This window comes from Lichenostomus cassidix, chromosome 3 (genome assembly GCF_008360975.1).
Source record: "Lichenostomus cassidix isolate B80296 chromosome 3, HeHo_3.0, whole genome shotgun sequence".
Lineage (NCBI taxonomy): Eukaryota > Metazoa > Chordata > Aves > Passeriformes > Meliphagidae > Lichenostomus > Lichenostomus cassidix.
Window position 1 is genome coordinate 47,027,036 of NC_139483.1, and position 15,719 is coordinate 47,042,754.

Here is a 15,719-nt window from a genome sequence, read left to right on the forward strand (position 1 = left end):
AGGCTTGGAATGTTTTGTAAGTGGTGGGGAAAGGTCTGTGCACAGCAGCCACTGGAGATGATGATACCTATCTTAAACAACCAACCAACCCAGCAATTAGAAGAAAAAAGCTCTGAGTGTTTTGCCAGTGATGCTATTGCGATCTGACAGCACAGCTTTATTCTGGAGCTGAGACTCAAAGCCTGGATCTTGCTGGGTAAATTAGTTCTCCTTAGACCTGCCAGCATTTCTGTTCTCCTGAGGGACAACTGAGCTGTGGACTGTGGCCTTATTTGATGATTTATATGGCTGCAGCACCTGAGCTTGCCCCAGCTGATGTGACTGTTGTGCTCTCTCATTGTGTGATCTCTTTATTCCACAAGCTTTCACAGACATCCCAAATAGTCCTTTAACACTGATCATGAGGTAACTGGAAATTAGAAGGAAAAGGAGGGATCCGAGACAAAATGATTGAACTGAATGGTGCCACTTCCACAGCTATGCCATATATGCTATAAAAAGAGGCTGAGTAGGAAAGGGCAGGAGTGAACTGGCATTAAGATCGAGGTGAGAAAGAGAATAAAAGGGCTGTGAAAATCTTCTTTTATTTATACACCCCTTGCTTGTGTCCCAACATGAGCTGGAAGGAAAGATCATCTGCGTTTTTAAAGGTACCTAAAGGATTTCTATGCCCAGTTTTCTCTTGTGTCCATTATAAATTGGCACCCAGCTCCCATATGCAGCTTTGAAATACCTCTGGGTAGATTAAGGTCCTGAAGTCATTAAATGAATCAAGAGCTGAATTGGGGACAGAGTTGAGGCCCAGACTGTGATGCAATGGGTTCATGCCCAACAGCATGAAGACTGCTTGTATGAGCACTGAGTACACACATCTGGGTAAATCATGAAGTCAGAGAAACAGGAGGGCAGAACTTCCTCATTTTGTTGTTTTTAAAGTGAACAACCATATTACCCAAGCACAAACAGCACATAGGAAGGCAGGGCATGCAGCATAACCGCCTCTCAAAAAGGGAAATAGAGCTCAGAAGGAAAATCTCTTGGCACTGTTGGGGTACTGCAGCTTCACAGGCACATCCCCCAGCAATTGTGCCAAGGCTGGTGCAAAGGCATCACATCAAATTATAAGAACAATGAGCAACAGCAGCCTCAAAAACTGCGAAAGGGAGCTTGGGGTGGGAAATCAATCTTTAGAAAACTCAAAAGTTAAGAGTACAGGTACTCAGCCAGCTTGTCAAGGAAGATGACATAATTCAAGACTTGACGCTGATTCATACACATTGAGGATCTCGGCACTTAGAGGCTTCAGTTTCTAAATTAGCACCACACAGATGCACATGAAAATCCTGGCAGAGTTAATAATCTTGATAAGTATTCTAGGCATTATTTTTAAGCAGAAAAGAAAAAAAATCAACCCAAGCCCACCCCCCCCAAAAAAAAACCCAGGCAAAAAAATCTGAATAATCATGAAGGTACCTGCCAAATTAAAATATAGTTTAATTGTTCTGTGTAATTGGTCAAACAAAATATATGTAATACATCCCAGGAAAACACACTCATTCTTGCCTCCTTTCCCAAATAAAAAGACATCCATTTGTCAGTGCATTTTTAAGTCTAAAAGACATATTAAAAAAACTCCTATACCATAAATTTTTGACAACATTGCTCAGATTCAGCTTTTGTGAGAGACATCGCTCCCAGTGGTGGTATTTAAGCATTTGCCTTGATAATTTTGCAGTTTGTCTATTTTAGTTTACGTAACAAGAGTAGCTAAAGAACGAAGGGCCAACTCTTCATGTCTGTCGAAACGCAAATCACAGGAGCTGTCAGTACTTTGTCAGAAGCCATCAGGGATACACTGCTGGCTCCACAGCACAGTCCTGCCTGCCTTGCAAGAGAGAGAAAAGCTAGTTGTTGTCTTTCTTTTGCTCTTTCCTTTCCCTGTGTCATTGAGAACAGTGAAGGCTACAGGAGCCCTCAGTGCCCCTCAGACCTCTGATCACCAGCAGCTCAGGGAGCACCAATGGGAAGTTTGTGCCAAGCACATGCTCAGGGCTGTATGTGCACCACTGACATTTGGCAGCCTGTGCTGCTGGGCATTCCAGAAAGGAAGGCTCATCACCCCCTGGGTCATGGCTGTAGGACTGACAGGTCTGTTTATCTGTAGTGGGGAAGACCTCACCACGAGCTGCTGGAGGGGAGCTGGGCAAACAGCTCCTTTTAAACTATTGACCTATTTCGAGGCACTCCACAGCACTGAAATCCCCCATCTCTAGGTGATGCTTGCAAGGAAAGTACACTCTTGGTGCATTGCAGACAGACTGTGTTAGGAAAACAGGGAGTTAGAGGGAGCTGACCAGAGACTTGCCTGCCCTGAGCCACTCCTGCAGGCACACCATCTTACCTGGAGGATGGTCCTGCATATCTGTTCCTGGTTCAGCCTCAGAGCAGCACGGGGAGGTAGGAGTCCCACACACCATACCATGGAGTGGGCAGGGGAATGGATCTCATGCCACCTACACATTGCACAGTGTGCAATAAATAGAGTGGGTGGATTGAATGTCATAGATACATACAGCTCCTAAACTCTTAACTGTCTGCACTGCTATCTGCACCAGCTGCTTCTCCACCTACCTAGAGGCCTTCTGGTTATGGAAGCCCACAACTTACAATGATATTTTACTTCTATAGAGATACATTGCTTACGCCCACCTTGAAACCAAGTAGAAAACAAATGCTCTTGCTTGGTACCGAAGAGTGACCTGCTCTCTCAGGTGGGGAGCAATCCTCTTTTGCGTGATTTACTGAGACCTGGAAGCTGAATTAGCAAAGGCAAAGAATAGCTTGCTTGTTTTTTTAGTTGGATATGATTTACCTGTTGCACTGGAAATGGCAACCAGTCACTCCTGCTCTCTTCTACTATCTCTGCTTGGGAGCTTGCAGGGTTTGCCAAAATGTGCCAAAAGCTCCAGATATGGGGCCTGTGGTACTACCACAAACTTGGCTGCATGGTATTCCTTATCTTCTTTCTTGCTAATACCCCTGTTGGGAATCTTACACAGATAAAAATAGGCTACAGTGTCTGCTTCTCCTTCCCAATGATTTGCAGACAGATACTTGCCAAGTGTCTAGTGACTCATTTATTTGGGAAAAAAAAACGACCACAACAATGCAATCTGCAAACCCACACTTTTCCCACTCCCATATAAGAAGCATTTTTAACAGTCACTCAGACCTCGTGTAGAACAGCTATTAGCAACCTGCTCCTCTGTTTTTCTCTAAGGAGTGATGAATACAACTCCAGGGGCCCAATTTCCATTGCCTTTTTATTTTGGGAGTGACTCACTCTATGCAAGTGTACATGACACCAGTCTGGAGACCCAAGTTATTGAGCAGAGCTTGGGTGGACAGGCATGGACTGGGCTGGTGGAGCTGCCAACACTCTGTCCTTGGCAGGAGGCTGGAGACTAAATCTCGTGTATGCTCTGCTGCTCTGTGGTTCTGGTCCAGTCATCCATTTACCCAGTGAAAAGTTGCTATAGATGTTTTTTTCAGCAGCTTGTGCAACACTGCACTGGGTGATCTGGAGAGGAGTAAGTGCTGTGTTTCTCTGAAGATGTTTTTGTAGTTGAATATACTTCATGAGCAGAACCTTTACTAAGACATAGAATAGATTTTGAAAACAAAAATAAAAGGGGATAAGAAAAAAGAAAAACCTCTATGAACAAAGAGGTCAAACTTTTGGCACTTACCACTGAATGCAATGCCATTGCCTGTACTCCTGCATTGCAGTAGTTGTAGGTGGACTGACTCCTCAGACATGAGCTCTTGCAAGGCCAGATCCAAACAAAGGAGCCACAAGCCTATTCACAAGTGTAAACATAAAATAGATTTTCTGTGTTTAGTGCCACTCATGTCTGAAAATCCCAGCAGCACTCCAAAAAACATCTTGCTGAGGCACAGAGCAGTTCAGGAGTCACCAAAAGGCCACAGTGTTTGTGAGTTGCAGAGCAGGAGTCATGAGTCCCAGTACTTTGCTCTATACAGATGCAGTTTAGTAGGACACAAAATGCCAGGGTGGATCAATGCCCATCATTTATAATTGTCAAGAAAGTGTATTTGAATTTCCCTGATGGGAGGAGCAGACATCACAAAGACTATTTTAAGAGAAGGACTGGTGTTTTCCCATGTCCTTGGGAAGCAAAATTTCCTGTCGTTTCCCATTGAATTCTCTTCTACAACTTGTCAGCCTGGATGCATACTTATGGTGCTTCTGAATTTCATTAGGAAACCAAAAAGCTGGGGGTTCTTATCTAAGCCAAAATCCTCCAACTCTCCACCATCTCACTTACATGACACAATTTAATCAATACCTACCTCCATTTAAATATCCCACCATCTCTTATTCATGATGCTGAAAAGCCCTGGAACAATTAATTACTATAGATGACTATTTTCTACTCAGGAAACAAAAAATTAAAAGTTTTGGCATTCTGTTTTTAAATAATAAATAGAAAATATTTATTTTACAGCATTTTCAAGATCATTTTGACAAAAAGGCAGTTTTCATCAAGCATTTGACAGACCAAAAGAAATAACTTCTACAGGAAGCTTCATAGCTCATACAGCTGCATACACAAGGTGAGTTCTTGCTCTTTAGATATAGTTACGTATGTGTATGTTTCCAGTTTTAACAATTACAAACTAAAAGCTAATATACTGAATTTCAAGAAAACTCTTACTCATGATATAATTACATTGTGGTAATAAAATCAGTGCTTAATATGTTCAAAACAGACAGATATGAAAACAATATAGTACCTTGCCACTTTGCCATCTCCTTGTCTATGCAAATCTGTTATATTTCTTCTTCTTATCTCTCTCAGGTCTTCAAAGCCTGGCTTCTTAGAATCAGCTCTGTGCTACTGACAAAGTATGGTTTTAGAAAAAGCACAGCAGATCTTATACTACAGTTATCAGAAGATAGAATTCATTGCCAGTGCAGTGATCAGCAAAGAAGATATGACATTCTCCTCGCTGCTTTAATGAGCAATCAACATTAAAAAAAATGAAACAGCAACAAAAAATATCCCCCCTAAAAGCCCCAAGCAGAAAAAAAAAAATCAACCAACTAACCCTAAGGTGTCTTCAATTCATTAGAGACATCAATATACTGACAAAAATGTGTCTTTGGGCAAAGTCGTTTCATGCTTTCCACATCAGGACAATGATAGCAATTGGCCATGAGTAACATTGAAAGGAGCAAACATTGTGAAAACAGGATGAGGAAAAAAAGACTTTATCTGGTTTCGAGCATGAGCCAAACCTTCCAATACCAATACTGCATAATTAGGGAAAAAACATGAGATTTAGATCTTCAGAGAAGAATTGATAACTGTCAGGACTTCTTAAAATTCAAGTGAAAAGAAAGAAAAAGAATAGAATTATAGTGAATTCAGAAAAACTCAGATAGAACATTCAAAAGAAGCATGGTTAAAATCAGGGCTTTCAACTGTACTAACGGCAAGAGATTCCTTTAAAATATTTTTTGAAATGAAGTGTAGAAGTGTGGGAAAGATCCTCAGCTGAATCCAGCAGCACAGACAAAGATCATAGCAGCTAAAATCCTGACCTGTGTATGTATAATAAGAACATTTATAGATAGGGTAATCATAGTTATAATTAAGTTCAGGCCACAGCAATTAGACCTGGACTTTGATCATGCCAGTCATTAGGGAGCTTTGGATTAGGCCCATCTCTAGGAAACACATGAAAGATAGAGGAGGAATAAATGACAGAACTACAACTGCCTAGAAGTGACCTTTAAGATGCTATATTGTATATTAAATACAAGAAGTGAAAGCATAAGGAAAGAATATGCAACTAAAGACCATAAAGGGTTTAAAAGAACTGTCAATAGCAAAACCTGGCAATTTATGTACACATTAAGCACTGATGAAATTTCCTGTCCTGACGTGGTTTTATTTTTAATTATCTGAAGCAGTGAAATAGTTGAATTACTTTTCCTGTCTCACCTGCAAGATGTCTTGAAGAGCTTTTCCTTTTTTTCTTTTTTTTTTTTTTTTTGGTGTTTTTTTGGTTGGTTTTTGTTGTTTTTTTTTTCGTTAGCCACACTTGCTGCAAAACATGTAAAATAACAAGTTTCCAATGCACTGGTTATTAATACCATATGTCTACTTCATAAAATATCTGCAAAACAAAGCACCCTGTTATAAGGGTAACAACTGTCTCAGCTTGCATATGAAAAAAAAGGATGTGTTAGCACAGCATACAAACCTCCAAAGATCTATTGAATATTTGTAACAACGCGATATAAAAACATGATTTAAACATAAAAATATTCATAGTATATAAGACAATCTTCCAGTGTTAGTTATTGGACATTACTCTTCACACATACCGTACCCACACACACAGATACACAAATGTACTCTCACTCTCTTGCCTGGAGGCTCCATAACCCACAGTGTGGAATTGCCTTTCTTCCAGATTAACAGTTGTTGCTCTAAGTAAACAGCTATTTCTCAATGCATTTGATTCCAAAGTAACACAAAGGAATGATGCAATGACATGGCAAAATACGTTGTTTTATGAAAAGATAGTCAATAAATATTGTTCTGCTACAGGAAACGTTGTGTAACAGTTTAGCCACATGGTTTGCAACCTTATACAAAAGGGCAGTTTTTCTAAGTCCTTATCACATTACAAGTACTACGGCAAGGCTTTCTTCAGAAACCTCTTGAGTCTTGATCATATTTCTCACTCTGTTCACAATCAGCATTAAAAGAAGCCCAAATCCCCCAAAAAGCAGCCTAGTATGAAGAACAAATTGTTCAGATGGGAGTCAGTAAGAGCCACGTGCTTTCACATTATCTCCTCTCCCCCAAACAACATTCCACAGTTATGCCACCTGTAGAAACCAGGAAAAAATATGTATGCATATATGTCTCATATACAAATATCTTTGTTCCCCTTCACCACACTCCGCCCTTCCAGCTCCTGGGTGTGCTGCTCCCATCGCAGACAGACAGCAGTCATGAGGTGTGCCAGTGACTTCTGCAGGTCACACTTCCCAGAGTCCTTTTCAAGCATTGCCAAGAGAGGGTGTGACTAAGTGTGATTATATTCTTTTCCTGCATGTTTAATCTTTTTTTTTTTTTTTTTTTGCTATAGAAGTTGTCTCTTTAGTTTGTGCTTTTTTATGGTTTCCTAACATTTTCCCAAAGTACAATATTTTTATTTTTAACACATAGAGAATTTTGAGCCCTCAGAATGGATTTTTTGTTTTCTTTTTTCTTTTCATTTTAGTTATTTAAGTGCAGGATGACATGTTTGCCCTGTCATTGGTCCCTTTGTTCTCTGCTGTGTCTCCCCACAGCCCTGGCAGACTTGTCTGCCCAAGTGCTCCCAGCGGGCAGCTGCCTAAGTCCTTCCCACCTCGTCTCTTGCAGCATCTACAGGGTGGACGAGCTTTGCTTATAATCCCTCAGGATGACAGAGGCGTAGGTCACGTCTGGGGGTGTGCAGAGCACCGACTCCGAGACAGGGGAGCTGGGCACGGAGCTGCCTGAAGCCACGGAATCCCGGAAAGGGGACGGCGGAGTCAGCGCCGGAGAGTCTTCTAGAGTCAGTTTGCTGGTTGCCGGCTCCTCGTCCTCCTCCTCCTCCGTGCTTTTCTCGTACACATATCCCTGAATGAGCTTCACCTTCTCGCTCTCTGCTTCCTCGGCCGGGGGAGACAGGGGCTCCTGGCTGAAGGCAGCCTGGAAAGGCTGCAGGGGCAGCTGCTGCGGTGGCGCGGGTGGGTAGGGAGGCCGCACGGCGTTCCCTGAGCCGGCAGTGGGCAGGACAGCGTTGAAGTCGGGGACACCGGGGGCAAACTTGTTGACCACTCCTTGCAGCTGGTCCATGAGAGACTGTGGCTGCAGGGGCAGGGTCTTGGGGGACTGCTCGGGCAAGAAGAGCTGGGTTTCCTCCGCTGTGGCCTGCAGCGGGGGGGTTGTTGCCACCCTCCTGTGCACCACCATGGAAGGACTGCTGGACTGGTTGAGGCAAACGGGTTCTCTGTTTTCTTCCTCCACCACATTGTACAGAGTCTTACTGCTGATGTCGGTAAAAGTCAGACTTTGGCCGTGGTAGTCTTTAGTGAGGGGTTTGATCACCGCTGTCTGATTGCACCCTGTCTCCTGGTTCTTCACATGCACTGAGAGTCTGTGCCACGTATGTTCCCCCTTTGGATCTTGTCTTCCACCTGGTTCAGACCATGACACAGACTTTCCATTAGAACTATGAATAAAATAAAGATGGGTTTATTTGCATTTACATTGCAAAGACACAGGCAGTATAACAAACAAGAGTACAAAAATACTGATTGCTTTGCCTCATTAGTGAGCCTCCCCCCTCCAGTTTTTCATGTCCTCCCAGAAATACTACATAAGAAAACAACAGTGTCTTTTAAGAGCAGCAATTACTGTGATTTTCATCCAAAAGTGATTACTTCCTGTTGGTTATCCATCCTACAGCCAACCTGGAAAGCTAGCCTGCGGGTAGGGCTCTGGAAGGGCCATCTGTGGTTCGAGGACTTGAGCTGTCAGTTTGTATCTCAGTTTGCTCACCATTTTGCAGGGGAGAAGGAAAGAAACAGGGAAAAAAGTCACAGAAAAAGCTTTTATTAAGCCTGATTTATACGAAACATTTCCAAGCTGTTGGAAGAAAAACAACCCACTGTCATAGCCTTTGGCAAACTGGGGAGAGAGAGAAATAGTTGCTAACTCCTCCTTTCCTTTTTATTCTCTCTCCCCCTTTTGCACTTAGAAGCAGATTAGCTATCAGCGAAATGAAGGACTCCCAGGGTGTCCTTCTTCCTGGGTGTCTGTTATTTACAAACCAGGCTAAAATGCTGGGACAGAAAACAGCTGGTTTGTGTGGGAGGAGGAACAAGCAGCAGCGTGACCCTGGTGAGTCAAACCCTCCAACTCCTCATACAGGCTGGGTCACATCAAAACGCTGGGCAGCTGGGCTGAGTGAGGATCTGAAGGTCAGGTCTGCCACTGAGGATCTGTAGGTTTTTGCATTTCCCTGTATCCTTGAAGAGAGTAGCACTCAAAGCTGAGTGGTAGCGCGTGAGCAGCTGGTGGGAGAGGGAGCTGTACCGTGCTTTAGAGGACTACGCAACTGTTTAATTGCAGGACAGGTAGTAGAGATGGTTCCCAAATTATGAAATACATCACCTGGGTGGAAACCAGAGACGGAGAGAAATTCTGAGATGATTTATTCGAAGCAGCCTTATCTCAGTGTTTCATCCCTCAGGGGCCAGAGGCAAACAAAGGATTAAATTGCAAATCCTGTGATTGCGGTGCAGATGGGAGACAAAGTGAGTGGGAGGCTGGCACTGCAGCCTCACCTCCTGCTACTGCACACATCAGGGGAAATCACTTCACCTACAGTATTGCAGTATTGTTCTAAGCATTTTGCTTTCCTTGCTCAGACTCTTATGGTTCTGTTTTTCAAGGAGTAAATCATTGCCACTTGAATTTTATAAAAAAACCTTATTGACTGACTTTGTCATAGCTGGAAGAGACCGGTACAACACAGATAGTGTTGTAAATCTGTCAAAACAGAAAAGAAATATACATGACAATGTGTCGCTTTTCTGCTGAGCAGTAAGTACTCCCAGAGAAAAAAATAATAACTTTAGATGGTTCCAAGCTGGGAAGCTCATCTCCAACTCCAGACTCCAAATGCTGGACCTGTGACTCACCACCTCTGTGGGAACTGGGGCACATGAAAGGGCCAAGCTAAAAAATTCATAACTCCCTGAAGCATGTAGTTGGTAGGACCTGGAGCTGTTTGGATTTAGAGCTTTAACCCAGAGAACAAAAAAGCCAAGTTCCCAGCTGAAGAAGGAAATCTCTATATTAAAGTGATCAATGAAAAGATAAGAATGAAGGTTTAAAAGCTTTCCTGTTTTGATCAAAATGAGCTATGGTATGATTTTTTTTTTTTTTAAGTGCTATAGAGATAAGTAAATGAATGTAACTCTTGGGTGTGAAAGATTTTTAAAGTAATGTTTTAACATGCCAAGAACTGCAAACTCTTCACGCAGAAACACATTTAGTCTACACGAACTACAAAACAAGTCTCTTCTTGTACAGAGGAAAATAAGGCAAGCACTCTCATATTATATTTTGCTGATGCTGTAGCTCACAAGTATTGCAAAGGGCATTTTCTAAAAAATATGATGATTATCTGCTGCCTTTTATGCTAAGTCCACTTCTGCATCATTTGTTTCTTCATATCTAGTTCTGGTGCATCATCTCACTTTTGAATTCCTCTTCACACCATCTGTTTAGTCTCTATCTCATTTTATTTCTAAGATTTTGTATTTTACATCAAAGGCAAGTGCAGCTATTTTAAGGAACTCACTACCTCTGTCTTCAAGTCTTGCTCTTATTTAGTTCATTTCCCTCTCCCTAACTTCTCAACTTCTGCTCTTCTCACTTCTTTCTTCTGTAGCATTTTCCATAGTCCCAAATTAATGGCCATACTTAAACTGTGCTGGGACTGCAATACTCAAATGTAAGCAAACCACTTCATCAGGGTTTTTCTGGTACCAGCTTGCCCTTTGGGGAGAGCTGGTGCTGCTGACACTCATTGCCTTGGCTTGACAGACCTTACTGCTCATGGCTCCAACAGCCTCATGACAAAGAGCTTTAGAGATGCAGTGGTTCTCTGTGGGATCCATTTGACAATATCCACTGATTATTCACCTCAGATTATTGGTCCAGCTCTTTCCCTCTACATATGCTCCTTGCTATGTCCAAGCGCTGTTAGCCTGCTAATGAGCCACATTTTGAGATGGAGTCCCAAGACTGTCATAAGAAATACATGGGCTCTGTCTTGCTGGATGGCTGGCAGGGGTCACACTGAGACTGACACATTCGGGTAGAATTCATAATTGATGTGCAAGATAAACACTTGTTATGCTGGAACAAAAAGGGGCCATCTTGAATATCATTAACTGACATTTAGACAAAAACCAAAGACAGGGCTGCAAAAGGTCAGACCTGAGCTGAGTCTCTATGAGAGAAGGAGTCGTCTCACTTGTGCAAAGATACGATGACAATCCTGACTGCGTCGTCACCATTTGCTAAGTGATTGTCATCTCCTCTTTTGAAGGAAGCTTCCATTGGATAAAGTGAAGGTCAAAATGCTTGGCATAATGGGAGAAGGGATGGTTTTCCACACAAAGGCAAGAGAAGGCACCAAGCCAGATCACAGGTGGGATATTGGCAACCTGATGTTCAATTGCATAGCGACATGATGGCACTAAGTAGTGGCTTCTTCATTTTATCAACAGGATGATTACCCAGTTCATGTCCATGTATTTATTTGTCTTTCTTAACTCTGTCCTTTCTGCTGTCAATTTCTCATAGGATTTAGACTTCACACTTTCTGCACAGAAGTGAACTTCTTGGAGTCTCAAGAGATCTTAGGTTTGTGCTTATGTATACCCAGTATAATACTCCAAATACTATTTTTTTCAAATCCTTCCATCTATGTTAAGACAGATTCCTGGATATCATATCAGGACATAACATGGTTTTGCTTTTGCTTATAAACAAGAACATTCATTGATTTTCGCTGCTTTCTCTTCATTTTCAACCCAGCTTTATCTATGCGTTTTTTGTTTTTGGGGAACTAGAAGTAAATATATTTTTTGTGTGAGTTTTTATTAGTTTCATGAGCAGAGATGTTGCTGGTTTTGGTTATTCAAAATTTTGCTCTTAATACATGCATTGGTCTTTATAACATACTCTTTGTGTGACTCTGGAGCAGTCATTTTGAGGCACTTTCAGCTCTTTATTATAGACACTAAACAAGACAGAAAACTTGAGATCGTAATAGTTACTTGCTGAAAATCTTTGAAACAACTGATGCACCCAGTCTGAGATTGTAGTTCAAAATACACCTGCCCAGCTGTAGGACATGCCTATAACTTGTTAGATGGCTCACTGTTCATTGGTAAGTATCTCCAGCCGCTCAAAATCTGGCCCCTCGTTGTGACCAGGAGTTCCCCAGACTCAAGTCCAGTTTCAGGCCAAGAACAGAGTCCTGCTCTTGCCAGCTCCTGGAGGATCTGCCCTTGCTGGTGTCCTTGGAGTAGTTTCAAGTCTGAGTATCCCACAACAGCTGGTACCTCTCCACACTGCAGAATTCTGAAGATGCCTTAATTTAGACATTGGATAGCAAAAGTTTCTTTACATCTTAGAAGCTGAATACTTTTGGGGTGAAAAATTATTGTCCCATTGGTCTAAGGTAAGTTAGCCTGTGCAACTCTCTGATCCTTTCACCAGTGAAGTTATAACCTGAGATCCAGACCACGTAGGATTAAATCACCTTTGAGCCCTGTGTGCCTGCAACTTTGTCTTCTTTCTTTTCCCTTGAACATTTTATGCATTACAATCCCTAACTGATAGCACATGAAATGGTTAAGCAGAATGATATGTGTTCTGATGAGGTTAACTCCAGGAATCCACAAGTTGGAAAATGGCTTCATATGCAGTCAGGCAAAGCTCTTGAGAAAGAGCCCTTCCCGTTAAAACAGGAAGAGACATTCCTTGATCTCTTGAGAGTTCATCCCATGATTTGTCCTTTTGGGATGCCAGAGTGGTGGGCTGCTATCTTCTCCAAGTGGCGGTAAGCTGAGGAAGAATCTTTAGCTTGCTGAGTGATCCAGTCATTTGAGCCAGCTTGTGGTGTTAGACAAGACACAGAGCACAGATTTAATATATAAAGCTGGTTTTTTTAAAGCAGCAATTGCAATTAACCAGAAACAGGGGTTATAGGAGAAATTAGAAATGTTACCTGTCTTTCATTGTCATATGGATGCGTTGGCCCAACCTACCTCCTTGTCACTATAGTAAATGAAATGCCACAGCTAGAAGGAAGCACTGGGATAATCCAGCAGTCCCTTCTATGAAGAAAAAATCTTAGGAATTGACGTAAAATACAAACTGAGAAGAGCCTATCTACCTTGTCAGCAAAAATTAAGTCCAAAACAAACCCTGAACTATGTTCCCAGCAACCAGAGGAGGTCAGTGTCAGGTGCTGGCCAGTCAATAAATGAAGCTCCCACCCCCACAGAGTGGGGAAGAGTTATGGCCACCAACAGCTGCTCCAGAGCACGGTGTGTGCAGGGCTGTCCCTGAGCACTGGCACAGAGGTGACCAGCCTTTGGAGGCAGTGGGACACAGAGCAAAAGGAAATGCCCTGTTCAAAGGTCTGCATTGGCCAAAAACCTTGTTCATCCCCACAAAGCAGTTGCTGATGGATGCCATCCTGGGGAAACCAGTGGAGGAATTTCTGCCCTGCCCACAGAGAGGCAACTCATCGACTACAAGTTTTCTCCAAGCCTGCAGTCAGGTAACAGGTAATGAGCCTGAGTAGAGCTCTATCCCACTGCCACCTCACTGTTTCCAGAGCCTAGGCTAACAAGCCTAAAATTGAAGGCTAATACTTGCACTGCAGCACACTGCAGGTTCTTTGCTGGTATCCCCAAGGTCTCTTCCATTATTGTTTGCATTTCAGTAAGACCACTGGGGCATGAAATTTGATTAAGGAAGTGAGCAGATTTTAATCCAGGGTAGTGATATCTCCCTGCACTGAGCAGCCCCTCCTCTCAGAGCTGCCACAAACAGCTCTGATGCTCATTAGCAAAGCAAGCCACACTGCTCTGCATGTTCCTGCAAGCCTAACTTCTGGAACACTGGTTCTAGAGACTCATCTCTTAAACTTGTGTTATTAAAACTTCTCTCACTCTCCCATGAGCACAGGAGCCATCATCGACCACTGTCCCTATCTGGGTATGCTCAGGATTTTGTCTAATATAATCATCTAAATGAATAAAGGAATCAAAGACCAATTTCAGCCTTAGTTTGTTTTCACTATAATCTCTATCTCAGTGATAAGAGGAACTTAAAACTGTTCTGACAGTATGGCTCCAATGCTTTTGTTAGTGCTGTATAATTAAAGCAAAGTTTAACCTCCCACTTGTTTTTCTGGAAATTTAAATTACTAAACTAACTTTTCCTTGTTGCTCCCCTCCCCCCCTTTTTTTTTGGACAAAATTGCCTTGGGCGTGGGACACAATATTCAATGTAATTTACAGCACTGCTTTAAATGTATGATGGCATCTACTACTCAAAATATAGGAAAACACAATGCTGTCACACTGTCTTGCTAGGGCAGAACCTGATGATACTTAGGGGTGTTGTGAGTGAGCTCAAATCCAAAGCTGCCTTTCCAAGCTCTATCTTGCCACTGGCTTGTGTCAAATAAATTTAACATATTAATTTCCTCCATAAGTTACTCTAATGCAGAAGTTATTACTTTATCTGAGTTACACATAGTCTTTCTAATGTATACTGACCCTATTGATAATTGTGGTTTTTTTCTCTTTTTTAAATTGAAATCTTAACTTTATACAGTCTGTAATGCGGATGCAGTAGCCATGTCTAGGCTGAGTACCCTGTGATGAGATCCTGGTTTTCATCCACAGGGTCTCCAGGTTGGGGTCAAACCCTTGGGCAGAATCAAGGTTGGCAGCCTCCATCACCTCTCTGCTCTGGTCACCCAGATGGGGAAAGCTGGAACCAGGACTGGGGTCATTCACTTTATGTTTGTGCTGCCATGGAACTGGTCACTTCAAGGCTCATACCTGACCCTAGGGGCAGGGAATTACTTCCAAATCCAACAGCTCAGATATAGCCAAATATCCCAAAAATAAATAGCTTTATTCCTTTTGAAACTTAACAATAATGTTTATGTACATAGGCATTTTATACAGCTGTGAATTTGGGGGGAGAGGGGAGTGGTCATAGAAGTGGTCACTGCATTGCTTCAGAGTAGTTGAAGTCCCACAACTTCAGCATGTATCACAGATCTTACCTACCTAGATCAAGAGAGGTGTGAGAGAATATTACACTGATAATGTGTATGAGGGTCTGACTACTAATTATAATTATTACTAGAAATTTGCTTTTTCATCTGAAATACAGAAGCTGTGTCACATTTTAGTCATGTAATTATTAGTGAAATAATTTGGTTTACCTGTGTGTTCATTAGGTATTTTGAAAAAGTTATCAATAACTACTAGTAAGTGTTGCTTTGAGGAAACAACCTGTTAGATAAAATAAATAGATAATACAAAGTTCAGGAAAATCAACAATTTTTTGAAACAGCAAGAAAATTCATCCAGTGTTCAAGAAATGAAGATGAGAAACCTGCAAATAAAAGTGAAATTAGAAGTCCTCTTCCTAGTGAATAGCTTTTGAATCTGTTTATTTTATTCTTATTAATAAGTAAACCCCATCAAATATTCAAAATGAATTGATTCTACTGAACCACTTTTGTAATTTTTTTAAGGATAATAAAGTTAATGCATGGGAAAAACATGGTGTAGATCAACAGAGGTCCTCTGTTAGCAACGGAGAAGCATATTTGCATTATCTGAAGGTGTGTCTCATGCTCCACTTTCAAAGTGTATATGACGGTGCAGCCAATGCCAATGCCTGGGCTGAAGCATTTATTCTGACAGGCTCAGAAGGGAGCACAGTTGATAGAACCTAAAAACTGAAAAGGACCATGTTTTGATCAAAGGAACCTGGAAAGCTTGGGAACATAGGAAGAAAATGCTAGCA

At 41.9% G+C, this 15,719-nt stretch overlaps 1 protein-coding gene across 4 annotated transcripts in view; it reads right to left on the bottom strand.

Moving 5' to 3' along the window:
• Positions 1 to 3,114: 3,114 nt before the first annotated feature.
• Positions 3,115 to 15,719, bottom strand: part of GRM1 (glutamate metabotropic receptor 1) — a 195,238-nt gene continuing 182,633 nt past the window's right edge. For 2 of the 4 annotated variants that reach the window (XM_085055617.1, XM_085055616.1), the window contains one exon: positions 3,115 to 8,304. In XM_085055617.1, coding sequence (XP_084911743.1) covers positions 7,473 to 8,304 — 832 coding nt within the window. In that variant the 3' untranslated portion in view covers positions 3,115 to 7,472. The remainder of the gene's footprint in view (positions 8,305 to 15,719) is intronic. The other 2 variants (XM_085055619.1, XM_085055618.1) reach the window with 2 other exon arrangements.